The following is a 19,179-nucleotide window of genomic DNA, read 5'->3' on the forward strand; positions in this document are numbered from 1 at the left end:
TCACATTGGGTTGCACGCAGCAGTGTTTCATTGTGATCAAACATGCCCTTGCTGTGCGTGTGTGTAAGGCTGCAAGAGTGCAAAGAATATCAATTGGATATTTGCATCCCTCGGTGGATTTTGTTTTGAAGGAGTTTTTTTTTTGGATGCCGCTTATCTGTGTGCCAGATGATCTACCATCATGTTTTGTTATAGCGTAGATGAATGGAGCTGGACTGACAAGCATTCATGATGAAACATTCATTTCTTTCACAGTGACATTTGTGAAGATTACAAATGCCTTCGTGCTTTGCATATTTACAAAAAAGGTGCAATCAGGTGCCAATTGCATAACATTGTACACAACAACTGTAAAGGCGTTATTTTAGAATAACATTTTAACATTCCTGTCGTACAAAAAGAAATTTGAATAGCTCAGGGGGGGGTAAAAAGGCCATTTTCAACTACATCTGTCGGGATCCTGTGCCTTGGAGCTCCAGGATAAGCGGATCCTTCTGCAGCATAGAGGTGATCACCACTGTGGTCTTGTACTGCTTCACTTCACTGCAACACATATAGAATGAAGTCGTAAATAAAGTCGCCTCTCAGTGTCACACTTTACTACCTGGCGGTGAAGCTGATCTCCAAACGTTGGTAGTGGTCATGAAGCAGTTGGTGATCCTTGGAGCGGAGAAGCCCGGAGGTGGGCGTCACGCTAAAGACATTCGAAGTGTCCTCGCTCGACTCTGTAGGTTTTCAAGAAGAAACAAAAATAATGGGACGCAAAGAATTGATCCCCTTCTGCTGCTAGATTTGCTAACGCTGCAGGGAATGAAGGTTTGAATCGAATTTACCTATAATCAATGACCAGTGAGTTCGGGAGCCGATACTATAGAGCTTGACTTCTTTCTCCTGCATCTGCCCCAAGTAGCAGAGTCCGAAATTGATGTGATCGGTGGACAAGCTTAGCGTCGCAAGCTCCACGTGGGCGCACAGCGGCACCGTCTGAAACAGAAGGATGATATTCACAGAATCTTCCTGAAGGAGAACTTAGCGCCATTGAGACGACGCCCTGCTAACCTGCTGGCTGTTGTTGTTGTAGTGAATGATGAGATCCTGCTCGATCTTCAGCTGCTTGTATCCATCGTCACTGGTGAGGAGCGTCACGCCGTCTACGGGATGCTCGATGAGCTCTAGAAGTGACAGCGAGCAGCAGAAGGCCACCCTCACCTGCGTAAAACAATATGAATATTCATTTCAATTTGATTCACATCACTATTTCGCAACATCAATTATCCCCAAGTAGTTGGTTGTACCAGCATGCTGTTTTGGGAACGTAGAATCAACGTTTGGGGGTCAGAGTCCGACCATCTGCAGTAGGCGTTGGACCCTGACTGAGTCGGCTCCTTGTACAATGAAAACGGCGGCTGAGCTATGAGTCGAAAGACCAGGCCTATCTCAGTGGGGTTTCTTAGCAGGAAGCTCTTCACGTTGTCAAATTCCTCCAGGAACACCTAGAAAATCTCCAGAAAATTATTGATGGTGGATTTATTGACTGATGCTTGTATACTGGACTAACCTGGTCTCCATCTGTATTCAATAAATCACCAACTGATGTGTGAAATCCCAAAACTTTACTGTCGTCTTCCATCTGTACTAAGAGCCTGCAGACCAAATAAACACAACTCATTGATTTTCTAGTGAAGCACATGTTCCAAGAATAGCCATGTTCCCATTGCTTACACTGCAGGCTTGATCACCGCCAGGAGGTCCACTCTGATGGGCTCCAGATCCAAACCATGGAGTCGTGTCACCTTACCCGGCACACAGATAGCCTCCTGGAACAAAAACAAACAACAGATGTGCAGACAGGGAGAAAAAACAAAACGGGTGGACTATTTTTGATGTGCTGAGCGTCTTACCTCGGAGTCCAGACTAATGTAGCCCAGACCCAAGGCTATGCATGTGGACTGGGAAGATGTTTTGCTCAAGGTGAGCGGGGTGAAAGACACATTCACGGTGTTGCTCCCTTGTGCCGGGATGATCTGGCAGGCACAATACATAATATTGATTTCTAATAAGACAAGCAAAGCGGTTTGAATTGTGCCGTGCGTACGATTTGCTGCGGTGTGATACAGTAGGGTTCGTTTGACTTGTCTCCCACATGGGCTCGAATGTGGACGGACAGCATTTTTTGTTTTGGAAGACATAGTTTGTTGTTTTCATCTTTGGTTGTTTCTTCTTGTTCCGTGCCCTGAAATCACAATATATGTATTTTAGCTAATTCCATGACCTTATATGTTATATGTTTATATCAATATCCAACAATTTCTGCGCGTATGCTCACAGCAGAGCTGCAGCACGAAGCCTCCGAGCTTAACATGTGAGTCCTTTTCCAGGCGGCCTCGGCGTTAGAAAGCTTCGACGCTCCCTTGGGGTCGTCGTCAGATTCCTTGAGAGGGAAGCTATCCCCGTACGACATCACGACGTCCACCATTTTGCGGTCGTTCGGAACGATGTTGTACATCTCCCAGTCCAGACGGATATCTGTCCAAAAAGATTTGTTAGTTTTATTAAAAAAAATGAAAAATGAAAAATAAATAGATAGCAAAAATAAATAAATTAATTAATAATAAAAAAATGAATAATATTATAAGAAAGACAAAAGCGCTACTTACCAAACAAGGTGGGGTTGTTGATGCGAAGAGAACGGAAAATAGTTTCACCTCCAGATAAACGAGTACCAAACCTAAAGATGTGACCAATATTAACAAACCTGCCTAATCAATGAGTGGATTATGGCACTTACTGTACATTGGGTCCCTGGAACTGGTCTTCGGGACGCGGGCCTATGATTTGGAAGTAGAGCGGACAGCCTTTCACTAGCATCTGCATAGGGAGGTGGGTGGGCTCAAGGGCCCCCACCTAAAAATAAAAAGAATGGCTAAATTGAGGGTAGAATTGACTTATTCTTTCATTGTTTTTCATGAACAAATATTTGTGAGTTGGATTTATTCATCTTCATCCATCTACCTACATTGCATATGAGATTATCTTTGTACTCCCCCCACATGTCGCTGTAGGCGGTCACGTCCACAGTTTGGGTCTCAAAGGGTTCCAGCGTTCCGGCACTTGGCACGATGAAGAAGGCTGCACCTTTTCTGTTAGCCAGCAAGTTGCTCACAAAGTCTGCCAATGGATATTCAAACTGCATTTGTGGCTCTTCTATTCTCATATTTAAAATATAACTTTTGAGAACTCATGCATACCCTTGTGTGATTGCTCCTCTAATTTCTTGGCTTGGACGGAGTGAAGTGGCTTCTTCATGTAATGGGATCTTCATGACAAAAGTAGCTTTTGGGTTAGCTATTAGGAGAAATGATAGATGAATATTCAGACCTTTTCTTTGATTGGTTGCTGGGCTTTTCCACGTCACAGGTGAAATATTCCGCCTGGATGGTGAAAGATGCCGTGATGGCGGTGTGGTTGGTCATAAGCAGCTGCTTGGTGACAGGTCGCGCCAGCAGTACGTCACCAAAATCCATCGTCAACTCCGCTTGCCCCTTGTTGTCTGGAACGGGACTATTGACAAACAGGAAGATGATCTCATGATGATGGGGTTAACAATTTGAAAAAATAAATCCCACCTGGTACCAGGGAGTGAGTAGGACACTCTGAGTTTCTGGGTAGTGGGTGCTAGGATGCTGAGAACAAGAGGCGAGTTCATGCCCTCCACCTCGCAGAGTGCGATGACATCATTCAGTGCAGACTGTGATGAGAGGAAAAAAAAAATTTGGTTAATCAACAAAAATAGCTTGATGTGTTTAAGAGTCTTACATCTGTTTGGGATATGAAGGAGACTGTGATATCCAAGCTGGCGTTTGGTCCTAAAGTGCCTGACAGGGGTTTAAAGGTTGCTGAACAAAAAGATGCTTGCTGACCCTTTAGCTCTTCCTGAAGAAAATAGAAATACAGAAAACTTCAAGAACGCAATCTTAAAGGTACACTAAATGTACTTTTTAATTGATTGTATAGTAATAGTTCAGTTTCTTCAAAGCTTCAATACGATAAAAAAAAAAAAATTGTAGGACACGCACCACCCAGCAGAAATTGGATTGCAGGAGCGTCTGGTTGAAGATAGTGACGGTCCCTTCTGCAGCTACTCCCATGTAGAGCTCAGAGAGGAGAAGCTCGCAATTCAGTAGACACAGCTGAGGAGACTGCACATCCGCACGCACGAGTAGGTGACTGCGGAGCACGCAGAGATCATACAATTATTTTTTTTCAAGTATGAACAATGGTAAGTAATTTGAGTGGACAAAAAAAGTATAAATTCTAAAAAAATAATAATAATAATAGTACAGAGAATCTGCAAAAAAAATTGAAAAAATTCTTAAAGCAGCACATTTGGTTTGTGAAATTGTTGTAATATATAATAATAATAATAATAATAAACCATAATCTTGAGATATATAGACATTTTCCCTACCATCCTGTCCCATCCTCTACTGACAGCTCCAGTTCCGTTTCAAGTTCTTGGCAGAACTCCGGCCTGAAGTGGATCTCCACACTGCAGCCGGTCAAAGGGGGTAGCACCCCACTGCATGGCTCAACAGTCAGCTACACACACACACACACACACACACTAATGTGAGTCAGTTGATAACAGTGTGTTGTGAATGCATTCCACCTGCTGATCTTGTCCGTCATCTTGACTCTTGTCCACCTCCTCTAGCGTCCAGGAAGCATCCAGGTGCGTGACGTTGTCGAGGTATAGCATCTTGCTGCTCTGGTCCCCGAGTCTCATGAGACCAAAGTCCACGCTGGGTACGCTGATGCTCACACTGGGACCCTTGTAAAATAATATTATAAGAGGTTGAAAATTCTACAGAAATAGTTTTATAGCTATGAAAAGTCCTGCTTACCTTGAAGGTGACCTCCACCACCAAGGTGACGGGTTCGGAACGGTGCTCGATGTGGCAGAGCAGACTGGTCACCACCTTCTCCGGTTTGCCTCCGGTTACAACCAGTTCAAAAGCAAAACACTTTTTCTCGTCTGTAGGGGAAAGGAGGAAAAAAGAAGTGGTGTTCTTATTTTTTTTTTTTTGGCACGGTGTCATTTATACAGAAAAAAAACAAAATACCAATTTTTCCAGTAGCGGGCTCCACTTCTATTTTGTGACAAGTGCTGCTCAGCGGGTCCCATTGGAAGGAGACAGGTGTTTTGCTGTTATTCCACATCTGGCAGCAACAGAATTATCATTAAAACCAAAATATTGCACAACATCAGGTTTTGCAAAGCACCTTAAAATGTCGCCGGGTGGTGGTGGAAATAAAAATCTCCCCGGGGATGATGAGGGCGTAGGGCACCAGCAGGATGTTGAAAGGCTCCGTAGAACCTTTGACTTCAATTTCCATGACGGTGGTGTCGCTCACCTTGGAGCCGACGCGAACGGGCTGCAGGATGCCGGATCTGCTAGAAAATGAAAAACGATCATTCAGGTGATTTTCTTTTATTTATATCATGTTACCTCTCGTCGTTGGTCTCCGAGGGCAGTTGGGGGATGTCGCTCAGGACTAAATGGCACACGCTGTGGTAATCCTGCATCTTTAACAAGAAATATTTTTTTTTCCCCATTTATTAATTTTCTAAGTTCTCATACAAAAAAATTTGACCGAGGGCTTTGAAAATTGGGAAGAGTGTATTCTTCCTACCTCCTTGGGAAAGAAGGAGATGGTGAACTCTCGATCCTGGCAGGGGGCCAGAATTCCCAAGGCCGGGTCGACTTGGAAAATGTCATCTCTGTCAAGTTGGTACTGGATGAATAAGGGGTCGGGGAGTTCACAGGGAAGGAGCGGCTGGAGGTTGGGCTTCATGATCTGCCAGTGAAAAGCCAGCTCCAAATGGCTTCAATAAAGATAACAGTAAATTATAATATTTTATGGCACATCAAAACAATGCAAAGAATACATACACATTATTTCTGATGACTATCGTCTTCTGATGAACCGTGTGAGGGTTGCCCGGTTCGAATCGGATAAAGTAGTCTGCGGTGATGTCGTGGACCTCCCCTAAAATAAGAGGCAGCTCCTTGCCGGAAACGGACAACAGCTCAAGAGCGATCAATTGGCCTTCGCCTAAAAGCAGAAAAGTGAATGTAAGTCTCGTTTTTAAGATGTTGGGGGTAAAGTGGTGTCACCTTGAACGCAAAGGTCTTTGACTTGGCAATTGTCGCACGCGATTGTGAAAATCCGGCAAATGCGTTCGGTGGTGGTGGGAAAGAAAAGAGCCTGCAAGAAGTTTGCCAAAACAAAACGATCAGGACTGGAATCACCATAATGATGGAATAAATAAAAAGTGTACCATCAATTGTGGAATATTTTTTAAATCGTATTCTTCCAGCGCAACCTCACCTCGACGACAATGGTCTCGCCTGGCTGCAGAGAAAAGAAAGATGGGCTGACGGCAAAGGGAGGCTGGTCTGAGTAACAACTTGTAACCACCGACTGGATAGAGTAAAAAAGTATTTTAAGAATAATAAAATAAATCAACCAATCATTGAGGTAAGTTTTTGTCACCCTGGGATCGGTGATTGGCCACTGATTCTTTGGGACCATACAGAAGGTTCCGGCACTGAGACCGATGTTCTGACAAAGGAAGTCAACACATCTCACTCCCCCGATGAGACAATAACCACAGTCCAGAACATTCGGCACTGAAAACATCATCTCAAAATCATCAAGATATCAACTCAAGGACTTCCTGTCCTGTTTTGATGTCAGAGAAGACTTACAGGTCAGAATAGGAGGCGGCCTCTGCGCCTTGATGGGGACCACGAGGATATGCTCGCCCTGACTTTCCACCACTAAGCGGTCTTCATAGTCGGCAAGGGAGTCTGGAGCGAAGCGCACCGTGAACTTACAACTCATGCCTGGAGCGACAACGCCGCCTTTGCCAGGAAATCTCCCTAGAAAAAAAGAATTCAAAATTCACGCCACACATCTTTTTATAAGCTGCTCAAAAATGTGTCTTGACACCTAGGAACTGGATTTAAAATTAAAATTAAAATTAAAATTAAAATTAAAATTAAAATTAAAATTAAAATTAAAATTAAAATTAAAATTAAAATTAAAATTAAAATTAAAATTAAAATTAAAATTAAAATTAAAATTAAAATTAAAATTAATAAATAATAAATAGTGCTCACCGAGACCAATAGTGAAGTATGAACTGCTCGCCGGGAGCACTCGAATGTCGCGGCTGGAAAAGCTCACATTTTTTAACTCCAGTGTTGTCTAAGACGGGAAGAAGACGGGTTGAGGATCACCTTAGAAAACACTGGAATTATTCAGCGCCGACAACGAGGCATACATACCTCATAAACCTGTCCCACATTGTAGACTGTGAAGAGCACAACTGGTGGTATGGCCAGGAAGACCTCAACTGGACTTTTTTCGGAGCTTACAATGAGAAATAATACAGCAATTTTCATAAGAGCAGCTTGAAGCATATTTATGAGGCACACTCGACAATCAAAGTGACACCCGACCCATTCAAAATTGAATGTACCTTTCCATGCCGTCGTCCTTCTTCACCGTCCGAGGGCGGATGAGGGAGGCGGCACCCTGGTGATCTTTCGGAGGCAGGAAGCGTGGATTTTGCAGAATGCGTTGCCGTTCCTTCATCCTCTGGAGTTTACTGTTGCCCTCCGCTTGATCCGTTGCGCTCGGCTCATCCTTCCACTTGGGCAAAGGTCTGGTCTGTATCTTCTTAATTAAGAAAGACTCATTTAGTTATATTTTTAGGATGTCGCTTAAAGAGATGACTGCAAACCTCATTGGGTGACTTCTTGCTCTTTAGGACCAGAGAGCTGCACTCCAGAGTTCGGCTGGACTCGGACTCGTTCCTCATTCTCCATAGCGTGTCGTCGTTCACCTCTTTAGCCACATGCATGGTGTAGGCAATGGTTGGTCTGGTAAGATCTGGTTTTACTGAAAGAGGAATGCAATCAAATGTGAGTTAAGGATAAAAAAAAAAAAAAAATCCAAAAAATGGTAAGAGAGGAAAAGGTACCAATTGCTGGAGCCTTCATTTGTATTTTTTGCGGCTTTATATAGTCCGGTGGTGAAATCAGGTCATTTACTTGAAGAAGACCTTCATCAACGTGCCAGATAAAAGCTGACCTGACTGCAAGAGAGAAAAATGAGATGTACCTTTTGATAATCATGGGATTTTAGGTTAGAGTGGATATTTTTGTCACTTGGAGGGAGGCCCTGAAGATCAGGCACATCCATGAAGTCCTCCTTCATCCGTTCCGTGGTCCGCCGCTCCGTGCCAGCCGCCCGAGCTCTGGCCTGGATGATGTGGCTCTCCAGCATATCCGCTTCTTTTATCCGCTGGTTATATTCAGCTCGAACCTTTTGAGAGATGTTGTTAGTAGCCAAGCATCTTGCGATGGATGTTGTTCTCAAATTTACCCGTTTGAGCTCTTCGACATATTTGTCATGATAGCTGCTCCTCCCTTTTGCCTTTATAAGGTTGCATGGTGTCACGTTGGTGTAAAGTTCCTTAAAGGTGCTGGCCAACACGTGAGAAATGTCCTTATGCACAAAAACACATTATGGATGGATGTTTATGTATGTGTGGCATCTGCATGAATGGTTTCTCAAATCTTATTGGACAAAGTATTTGACAATTTATTGCAAATCATTTACGGAACCCATAAGCAATGTTAGATCTAGGAGGGTCCAGGGAAACCAGTTTAGGAACCAATGTAGGTCAATTACCTGTGATTTTGCAGAAGCAGGTGTGTGAATGTCCACCGGAGGATCAGACCGAGAAGGTTTCTGCTCTTGTTGCTCCTGCAGCATGACTGCCTTGGAAAAAGTTGATCCAAGCACCTAGGAACCAAACGTCAGTGTTAGAATCTTGATGTCCCACATTTGCTAAATTGATTTAGAAACAGATTTAAAAAATACAATTTTACACTCAAAAGAATGTACAGGTACTTCGAAGTTTGGAGTGTTGGTTTTGTGACGTCACAAACGTCGTCATGGAAACCAACAACGGCCACTATTCATTGCCAGTTTTCTTCACAAATCTGTACCAAAAGACCCACAAAACAAACCACACAACTTTTATCAAATAAATGATGCCACAAGAAAAACACGGAATATGCATTGTGTTTTTGTCTGGTTTTGAGTTTTGAAATACAAGCATAACTCTTAACTTTGTAGACGTAAACGACCGTCGGTCATTTTGTGTACAGGTCGTTGCCTAGCAACGTTGTGAGGACCTGAAAATAAGCCAGCTTCGAGCCCATTTAGTGAAGAGTGACATGGCTTTGAAAAATCATTTTAACTTACACATAGGACCACCACTGAAGGTTTGAACAGCACTATTACTTTTAACCACAGGAGGGCAGCATATCACCAGAAATGGCTGTTTTCTCGGTAAAACATTGTTTCTGTTTCTTTTTTGTATTTCTATTTGCATGACACAAAGTTGTGTCTTGCAAATAGAAATACACGAATTGCAATGAATAGGCAAATGTGTGAAGGAGCAATGTATGAATGCATTGATCTTATTTTTGTTTTTTTATTAAATTTGGCTGAGATCAGCTCCTCTCCTGTGATAGTGATGACCTAGTGACCTCTGCATGTGCCTATGTGAAGTGAGCTATTTGGCACAATTTGATTTTTTTTTAGAATTACTATAAGTGATTTTACTACTTAACACAACTATTCTTATGTAAAAATGTAAAGTGCAATCAAATGAGTGTCAAGTCGTTTTTATTAAAAAAAAAAAGAAAAAGAAAAAAAAAAGGAGCTTACTTTATTGCCTGCAGCTATCAACACACAACACCACATTAGCAAATAAACCTGCTTGGACTGTTACACAAGGTGTGGCGTTCAATTTCTTTGCCATGAACCTCTGAGCAGCTCTCGCAAATTGCCGCGTTGCTCAACTATAACAAAACAGTCGCTTTGTAACTTTTTTTGTGTTTACACAACCCGGCGGCCGGCGAGAGACTCGATCAGACAGCAGGCTGTCGGCTTACTCTAATAATAAAGGCGCACAAAGAGGCATGTGTGTGGCTCTTTATAATGCAACAATCCAATCAGGCACAAGAGGCCCCTGTTTGTCGACTGCTGACGTGCCGTTCACATCAAATGCAACCATTATAGTGAGAGCTCATTTAATAGCCGTAGAAAGAAGAAAAAAAAGTGCCTGATTGAATCATCTTGAATATTTTTTGCACTGAGATAATTGTCTGGTCAGATGTTTTTTTTTTTTTTTTTAAGTCAGAGTGGGCGCAGCAACTCTAGTTGGATAATGAAGCTTAACACTCAATCTTAACGTGATGAAACCCATGTTACATGTCCAAAAACATGTCACGACCTTGTGTGTCGACACGGATGACATGTTGCTGATATGTGACTGTCAATCTCTCAAATAAATGCTTAAGAGTATTATACGTTGACTCATTATTGACTGTGATGTAAGTGTTGGCATGGGGACAGATGACAGGTGCACACCTTTTAAACCTGTCGACTCTAAAGACAATTGATTTCACCATTTGATTTCTGATTAGCACCAATACATGTCTATATTTTTGGCATTACATAAGACTTACTGTACGTAGTATGTCCCTTTTTTAAAATTTAAAACCAGTGGCTGTTTAATTTGTCTGTGGAATGCTTTTTGTCAACACACCCCAATCAAGAATTTTACACTTGACATCCGTTTTTAAATGCAATTACTTTTTTTTTTTTTTTTTTAATTAGGGTTAGGCTTTTCTAATCCAAATGTTCCACTACTCACAAAGGGGACCAAACTACGACTGGATGGTATTTTCACTCAACGAGCCAGCACTTCATTGTCACTTGTCAGTTTGAGTGCAGATCCCTGGAAGTGGCGGAAGCATTCCAAATAATTTTCTACATGGCTTTTAAAATCTCTTTGCCCATACCCCACCCTTTCTAAGAAGAAAGCATATTGCACAACACGGCAAAGAAACTGAGTGGAAAGGATACCGAGCTTAACTGAAACTTCTCAAATCACGCATGACTTTGAAGGCCTCATTACAGAACATTGGCAGTGCAAAGTGAAAACATATTTTGCATTGCATTTGTTGCATGTTACAATGGGTTGAATTCCAAAGCCTTCATTCCCGCATGCATGAGAGTACTTGTCAGACCGGCATGGCAGTAGTGGGTGTGGACTGAACCGGCTCATATAGACTGAACGGGGCTGTTGGCAGCGACACACTGCGGCTCAGAGAGTGGAGAAGCAAGGTAGGGGGGGAAAAAGTGAATTCCATTTGAACAACATATCCGTTTTACGGTCGGGATTACGAAGGAGGAGGAGGACCGAGCGGTGGACCTTCGGCCCCCAGCACACACTCAGACTCAAAGCGGAATATGGAGGCCAATGGTGCTGCAGGGAAACACAGTGAGTTGGATGACACATATTTACAGCCCAGTTCCTTTTCGTGTACTCCAATAGAATAGGGTTATCAATTATATTATTTTATATTATTATAATACTATTAATATATATAATATTTCTGGTATTGGTATTATATATAATACTGCAATATAGGTGCATTCTATAATATACATAACAACCCAAAGAATAAACTACTAAAATGATGCACGAGCAAAAATGAAATTAGAGATCATTGAAGACATTGCGTGCACAATTTGATTGATCATTCATTGCACGACACTATGCATTATATTTTTAGTATTGCTCCATTTTTCGACCTCTTCAGTCTAATGTTCGTCATCGCATGAGAATCGTCTGCTCTTAGGTCACTCCCGTCATATGACACTTTTGTTTATCATCTTGCACGGAGTTGACACAAGACTTCCCCAATCTTGCTGGCTGGCGCGTGTGTGGAGTATATAAACAAACGGATTCCAAAAATGGACACCGATTATGGGAAACTTTCACTATACATGTTTTAAAGTTGCACAAATAGCGGTAATAAGACGCGAATCTGGACCCGCCCAATGACGGAGCGCTGAAGCGCTCTTTGCCCCTTTTCTCCCCCGCTACCCGAGAATCAGTTCCTAAATCTCGGCAGTTCTGAAATATTTTCTTGCGCGATGTCTTGCTGCGAACAAAAGGCTATAAGGAGTCCGTCGGAAGAGCTGGCTCACCAGCAGCGCGTGAAAAAACTGGTCCAAGAGAATGGAAAACGGATCGGTGAGTAAGACCCACCTCTGGTTGAGTTTTGACCCAGAGATCTTTAAAGGCGTTCTCACTATTGCCTGGAGCTATGCATTCCATCTTTGAGCGCACAGAAGACCTTTTCGCTGGAGCTTGAAGGCTTCAGAGTGGAATAAATGCAGAAGCAAGACTTGTAAATGAAGCTTCAGAAGCGAAAATATGTGATTCATCATCTGGTATCGAGAGGTGTCGAATTTAATTGATTAATCGACAGCAAATCAATTGCTGTTTTTAGTTGTTTTGAAATCATTCAATAATAATTGTTTAAAAATGGTTTAGTTAAAAAATAATCAGGGGGAAAAAGGGTTTTAAAATCCTTTTTATTTTGGAATAATCAATTCTAAATCGATTCGATAGTGACAGCCCTACTGGTATCTTTAAAAAGAAAAAAAAAATCTCATGATTCTTAGTAGTTATGAATCACACTAATAAGACGCATGCAGCTTTCTCTTTTGTGGCTAACACAATAATGATGCTTGATTTCCTCAAACATGCATGTTGCAGCTGCGCAATGTGAGCATTTTTGTGATGTCTCAAAGCCCTCTGTTTGGGTGGGGGGGGGAAAAAATGTCAGAAATCCCTGCCTACTACCCTGACGCCTTTTTTCCTAGGCACAGCATTGCAGTCCTGACGTGCCCTCGATGAGACAATACTTGCAGTTTCTAACCAAAAACGAACAGTGTTAGACTAAACTTCCTGCTCATCTCAAATGCCGCATTAAAAGCTCATTCTGATGAAAGCAGAACTAAACTGAGGCTTTGTGACTGTGTTGCATTTTTTTTTTTTTTTTTAAATCCAAGGAATGATTCACTTCTGCATATTACCCGGGTTACGTTGATGATGCACAGTAGGAAAGGCAAAAAAATAGCAAGAGTGAAACTTAAGTGGAACAAGAGCTGGTTGACTTCCAAGTTGTTCTAATATTAAAAAAAACAGAAGACATTAGCTCTGGATGCTTTTGAAAAATTATTGGGATAAGAGTGATATCGACACCAATTTCATCGGGTTTGACATATTGGATATAATGGATTTTTTCTTTCTCCTTTTCCCCAGGTTTGGAGGGCGACCCAGATCTAAACTTTCTGCTAGTTGGCGGCATGCTGACCAAGATTCGGTCCCGCTCCTGGCAGAAATCCCGCTTCTACCGACTACAGGAGGACTGCAAGACGGTGTGGCACGAGTCCAACAAGCCCTTCAAACGCAAGCATACGTGTGAGTAAAAAAAGCTATTTTTCACAAACAGGGGAATTCTAACTTTACTAGTGAAAACATGTGTTGTGCTTGTTTTGAATGTGGTTGTGTCTCACGTGGCACAGAGGAAATATTTCACTGCTGACTTTCCCTTGCATATTTCCCGCCTCCAAATGGAAATTTTCCATCCAAATTCCCAAGCCTTGCACAAACGCTCCCCTTCAAGGGTGTGAGCACCGCCCAAGTATTTGGGTCGGTGACAGCGCCCTCAACCAACCACCACCACCTTGTCATTGTTGCCCCCCACCCCTCTTCAGATCTGACCTTTCCCGTTGCCTCCGCATGGATTCTCCATAGAACAAAGACTTTCATTAAACCACATACGTCAAACTCAAGTCCTGTATTGTCACTTATATTGGGTTGATCTCACTGAAGCAAAGCAATTTTTTCTTGCTAATTGAATTTAAGAAATTCTGTACAACGTGGTTGACATGAGTTGAGGCGTTTCATTTTAATCCCATTATGGAAATGAGTTTCAGACCCCTGCTTTAGACACACAAAAAAAAAAACTGGAACAAAATGTCTTTTATCCCTGCTAATATCCACTTTTGTTAACATTTGAGCGGTTTAAATGAGGCCATCAGATTGGGCAAGTAATCCAATTTCCCCCTGGAATGTGCAAGAATTTTAATGCTTGGCTTGGCCACAATTTGATGCCTCGAGGGGCTGCTTTATAAGATTATCCGTTGGGGCATATTTGTTTTCATGTTTACGGAATGAATGTAATCACAGTTATTACGTAAACCCTTGTGGAATATGCTCATGAGGAAAAATGCAAATGAACATGGTCAGGCAATTTTCTTTCACTCAAGGGCCACATTGCATTTCAAAAATGGGTAAAAAATAAAATTGTTAAAAAGTAGAATAATTGATTGTAAATAATTCATTTGGCTATAAATAATTATTTACAATCAATACATGCATTTGAAAGATAAATTAAAATGATTCACTATTTTGTGTATACTGTGTGTTTTACCGTCAATTTATTCTGCTTTTTCTATTTCTTTGGCACTTTTTAAATTTCGTTGTACATGTGTGACAATGACAATAAAGATCTATTCTATTCTATTCTATTCTATTCTATTCTATTCTATTCTATTCTATTCTATAAACTCGGGGAACAAGAATATGCCTTTTGAGAACACACACTGCTTCCTGTTGATAGACTAGACAACCAGTTTCTGGCACACCGCAGTGGACTCGCTGCAGACCCCGTTCGGTTTCAGGAAGGAAGTCAACTCCACATTTCAGTTAGACATGAGGCTTATCTTTATTTCTAGCCTTGGCGGCTTAGCATGCATCATATTGAATATTGACGTTTCTTTAAGGTAGCTTCAATATCTGCAGCTAGCCGTGTGGTCATTATAAAAGCGCATTTTAGATTTTTTTTTTCCATAAGTTTTCAGTTTTGTTTTGCAAGTATGAAATCGATAAGTGTATTTTCCGGCATCTGCAGTTACGTAAACTATTTTTCATGAAATTTGTCTTTCTCCACACAGTCTCAGTCGACGACATCGATTCTGTACGCAACGGCCGCCAGTCTGAGGGTCTGAACAAGCACATCGACCCGAGTGAGGAAGAACGCTGCTTTTCCATCGTCTTCAAGGGCCGCAAGAAAGTCCTGGATCTGATGGCTACCGATAAGGAAGAGGCCAATCAGTGGGTGAAAAGCTTCGAGAAGGTCTTGAACAACATGCGCAACCTCAGCCGGCAACAGAAGACCGAGCAGTATCCTTGACCAAAAAATCCTACGATGTTTGAGATTCCAAGCTGAAATGAAATCCTTGCATCCGATCGCTAGCTGGATCATCGATTGCATGCGCAAAGCGGACAAGAACGATGACAACAAAATGAACCTGAAAGAGCTGAAGCGCTTCTTGCGACACGTCAACATTGAAGTCGACGACACGTACGCCGAAGCACTTTTTAAGGTGGTAGCACTTCAGAATTTGAAGTCAGTCAGAGAGCACCTTGCGAATTCACATTATCTTCTAGAAATGTGACGAGTCCAACTCGGGCTACCTGGAAGACTTTGAGATCAAGAGGTTTTACGACCTGCTGACCCAGCGCGAGGAGGTAGACGTCATCTACCAGAACTACGCTCAAACAGATGGACGGATGAGCGCTCGGGACCTGCTCAACTTCCTGCTGAACGAGCAGAGGGAGAACGCCACCGCGTCGGATGCTCTGCGACTGATCGAAAAATACGAGGTGGATGAAACGGGTAGGTTCGCATCCGGAAAATTCCAGTCAAACATTTTCCTTATTTCCATTGTCCCTTCAGCCAAACAGAATCATCTCATGACCAAAGACGGCTTCCAGATGTTCCTCCAACACGAAGACAGCGACATCTTCAACCCGGCCTACAAGAACGTCTACCAGGACATGACGCAGCCTCTCAACCATTATTACATATCTTCCTCGCATAACACGTATCTCACCCATGACCAGCTCAAAGGACCCAGCAGCACTGAAGCCTACATTAGGTAATAAAAAAAAAAAAAAAATACAGTATATGGACAAATGTACTGAGCGATCATTTACTAAAGTACTATTTTTATTCAGAGCTCTGATGAAGAGTTGCCGCTGCGTGGAGCTGGACATTTGGGACGGCCCCAACGGCGAGCCCATCATCTACCACGGATACACGCTCACTTCTAAAATCCTCTTCAGGGACGTAATGAAAGTCATCAAAGACTATGCCTTTAAGGTACCAGCCTTCCCTTCATACATAAATTATATTAATAGTGCATTGCTTGCATGCTAACGTAGCTTTCGCTTCTCCACCCAGACGTCGGACTACCCAGTCATTCTGTCCTTGGAGAACCATTGCAGTGTTGACCAGCAGAAACTCATGGCCCACTACATCGTCTCCATCCTGGGTGACGCCTTGGTCAACAAGCCCCTCGGGAAGGTTATCCCCACCACCTTCCCCTCACCAGAGGTTAGCAGAAATGGTCTTTTGGAAAACTTTACTAGAATAAATAATCTTACCAGGATGTTTCCCTAATTTGTTTCATGCATCCTACTTTGAGAGCCACAGTTTTTATAGGCTAAATTCTGACCATTTGTCTTCCACAGGAGCTAAAGGGCAAGTTCTTGATCAAGGGAAAGTGCCTCAACAAATTGGACGCCATGTTCAACAACAACACAATCTCAGACGGCACGGTGTCCGAGGAAGATGAGGCGGCGGATGAAGAGAACGGACAAAATGCGCCTCAAAAGGTTTGTCAAGTCGTTGTAAGTCATCACGGAAAACGTAGGTTAGAAAAAAAAAAGGAATATTAGGAGATAGAAGTTTTTTAAATGTTTCAAAATTGGTGATTTTCTGAGAAACACTTTGTAATATTAGAAGAGGGAAAAACATTTGGATTATATATTTGAAAAAAGATGCCATTTTATGTCATGATGATTCATTTTTTTACACATTTTGTATGGTCACAACTTTTCCCTCAGAAATCAAAGATCAGACTGGCGAAGGAGCTGTCAGATGTGGTCGTCTACTGCAAGAGCGTCCACTTCAATGGTTTTGAACACGCCAGGGATAAGTTGGACTTTAACGAGATGTCCTCCTTCAAGGAGAGCAAAGCCTTCAATTTTGCTGAGAACTCGCGTAAGTTCACAGTCAACTGAAATGCATATAAAAAAAAAGTCCAAAAGTCCAAAAGTCCAAAGATGTGCCACTTATCAGAAATGATAAGGTAGTTTACTAAAGTAATTTGTTAAAGTGTGTATGCAAACCAGTGAAAAGTGTACTTTCATAATGTGTCGCCTATTTGACCTCTTACCATTCCTGTTTTGTGTGTTTGTGGCAGGAGCAAACACACAAAACAGGAAAGGTAACGAAACAAAATGTCATTTCAGCCACGGCCTTCCTGCACCACAACATTGACAAGCTGAGCCGGACCTATCCGGGTGGCTCCAGAACTGACTCATCCAACTACAACCCGGTGCCCCTGTGGAATGCTGGTTGCCAAATAGGTGCGTCTTGCCCCTTCACACATCCACCTACTCACCAAAAAAAGTAACATCACCTTTGTCTTGGCAGTGGCGCTCAACTTCCAGACACCCGGCAAGGAGATGCATATCAATCAGGGCCGCTTCCTACCCAACGGCATGTGCGGCTACATCCTCAAGCCGGAATTCCAAAGAGACCCCTCCTCTCAGTTCGACCCTATCGCGCTTTCCCACGGACCCTGGCTGAGGAAGAAGACCCTCCATGTCATGGTGAGCCTGTAAACACACACATACGTAAAAATCTGCACTTTTTATGTAATATTAAAAAAGTAACAATATTTTTAATATTTGGAGGATAAGATTTTCTTGCATAAAAATCAGCACTTTTTTCCATAATATTAAAAAAGTAACACAATATTTTTAATATCAGAGGATAAGATAGTGACGATTGTTTTTTTTTAAATTATGTTTGTATTACTTGAAAATATTTATACATATATATTATGTACAAGGAATTAAAAAGTTTCATTTTCCATGGTAACAGTTGCAATATGGGATACCTTGCAGGTGATCTCGGCCCAGCAGTTACCCAAGCTCAACGTGGACAAACAGAAATCCATCGTGGACCCCCTGGTGAGGTTAGAGATGTACGGCGTGCGGGCTGACAACGCCATCAAGGAGACGCACCACATTGATAATAATGGTGAGCTGATATACACTCCCGCTCACACACACAAACACACAGAAGCGTCCCCTGTCTTCCATGCTACGTTCATTTCATTGTGTAGGATTTAATCCCATGTGGAACGAGCGCTTCCAGTTCGACATCCACGTCCCTGAGCTGGCCATCTTGCGAGTGGTTGTGGAGGACTACGATGCTACGTCGGCTAACGACCTCATTGGCCAGTACTGCCTGCCGCTTACCTGCGTGCAGAATGGTAACGAGCATACCGCATCCACACTCCCATATATTCATATATTCTTTATGTATTAAAAAATGTTTTTTATTTGATTTGGACAAAAATAACCAAAAATATAGTATTTCACGAAAACTTGTTTCATATTTTCATGTAACAAAACTGACAAAATGACATTTTGCTGCAATGTAAATGAGTCATCGTGCTGTTAAATCACGATAAATGGCTTATTTATTATTACTATTTGTATCCCCCCCAGGTTATAGGCACGTTCCGCTTCTTAACAAGAATGGCGACGTGATCTCGTCGGCCGGCCTCTTCGTGCACATCATGCTCCTGGATGCCAATTAACGCAGGGGAAAATGACATTTTCTGCTCCTACCAGTTATTGTATTTTTATTTTTTTTAAATGCAACAATGTCTGCATAATAACTAAGCCAATAAGCCAAAGTGAACGAGTATGGAGAGTATTTGAATGTATTCGTCCCACTGGTGGTAATAAGCTCAGGTTGGAAGGAAGAACTTTGAAGATAATAGTATTTAATTTATGTAGATGGTATTTTTTGACAAGCTACACTAAGGCTTTTTTTTAATGGAATTTCGTATGTTTTTGTCAAAACAGATGATCTAATTGTCCATTTTGTCATCTAACACACAAAGCCTAATTTTTTAGGGCTGTTGAATTATTATTATGTTACCGTTATTAAAACCTGAATTGCAAATGATCCCACTGATAATCCAACAACTGCATATGTCTCTATTCTTTTACACTACTTGTCTACATAATAAAACCATCAGCATCAGCAAGATGTTGTCCTTTTGCATGAACGAAAGCTT

The 19,179-nt window shown here is 42.0% G+C and overlaps 2 protein-coding genes across 4 annotated transcripts; one reads left to right on the plus strand and one right to left on the minus strand.

Annotated features, from left to right (window-relative positions):
• Nucleotides 1-225: 225 nt before the first annotated feature.
• Nucleotides 226-12,468, minus strand: dlec1 (DLEC1 cilia and flagella associated protein). 2 transcript variants are annotated; one of them, XM_061265225.1, is made up of 39 exons: nt 12,209-12,468; nt 8,767-8,880; nt 8,458-8,580; nt 8,241-8,397; nt 8,054-8,167; nt 7,814-7,971; nt 7,550-7,749; nt 7,356-7,440; nt 7,188-7,275; nt 6,774-6,947; nt 6,559-6,695; nt 6,394-6,486; nt 6,180-6,270; nt 5,955-6,117; nt 5,695-5,887; nt 5,511-5,587; nt 5,284-5,452; nt 5,124-5,220; nt 4,905-5,035; nt 4,670-4,831; nt 4,469-4,599; nt 4,077-4,227; nt 3,817-3,933; nt 3,627-3,748; nt 3,379-3,561; nt 3,249-3,316; nt 3,017-3,168; nt 2,789-2,904; nt 2,658-2,728; nt 2,327-2,526; nt 2,096-2,233; nt 1,902-2,024; nt 1,723-1,817; nt 1,559-1,643; nt 1,296-1,493; nt 1,060-1,209; nt 834-984; nt 605-725; nt 226-543 (listed from the first exon to the last, which is right to left on the minus strand). In XM_061265225.1, exons 1-39 carry the CDS (start codon nt 12,275-12,277, stop codon nt 444-446), a joined length of 5,067 nt encoding a protein of 1,688 aa, XP_061121209.1. In that variant the 5' UTR covers nt 12,278-12,468; the 3' UTR covers nt 226-443. The 2 variants fall into 2 exon arrangements, with proteins under 2 accessions (XP_061121209.1, XP_061121210.1); XM_061265226.1 differs by lacking the exon at nt 12,209-12,468 and adding an exon at nt 8,967-9,103 and having other exon boundaries at nt 5,284-5,455.
• Nucleotides 11,134-19,149, plus strand: plcd1a (phospholipase C, delta 1a). Of its 2 annotated transcripts, none has more exons than XM_061265235.1 (15): nt 11,134-11,434; nt 13,271-13,429; nt 14,968-15,196; nt 15,270-15,399; nt 15,464-15,692; nt 15,753-15,954; nt 16,034-16,178; nt 16,260-16,412; nt 16,550-16,693; nt 16,925-17,081; nt 17,333-17,449; nt 17,517-17,695; nt 17,993-18,128; nt 18,214-18,363; nt 18,602-19,149. In XM_061265235.1, exons 1-15 carry the CDS (start codon nt 11,404-11,406, stop codon nt 18,691-18,693), a joined length of 2,253 nt encoding a protein of 750 aa, XP_061121219.1. In that variant the 5' UTR covers nt 11,134-11,403; the 3' UTR covers nt 18,694-19,149. The 2 variants fall into 2 exon arrangements, with proteins under 2 accessions (XP_061121219.1, XP_061121218.1); XM_061265234.1 differs by lacking the exon at nt 11,134-11,434 and adding an exon at nt 11,833-12,193.
• The last annotated feature ends 30 nt before the right edge of the window (nt 19,150-19,179 follow it).

The sequence above is a fragment of the Syngnathus typhle genome, linkage group LG19 (genome assembly GCF_033458585.1).
Source record: "Syngnathus typhle isolate RoL2023-S1 ecotype Sweden linkage group LG19, RoL_Styp_1.0, whole genome shotgun sequence".
Taxonomy (NCBI): Eukaryota; Metazoa; Chordata; class Actinopteri; order Syngnathiformes; family Syngnathidae; genus Syngnathus; species Syngnathus typhle.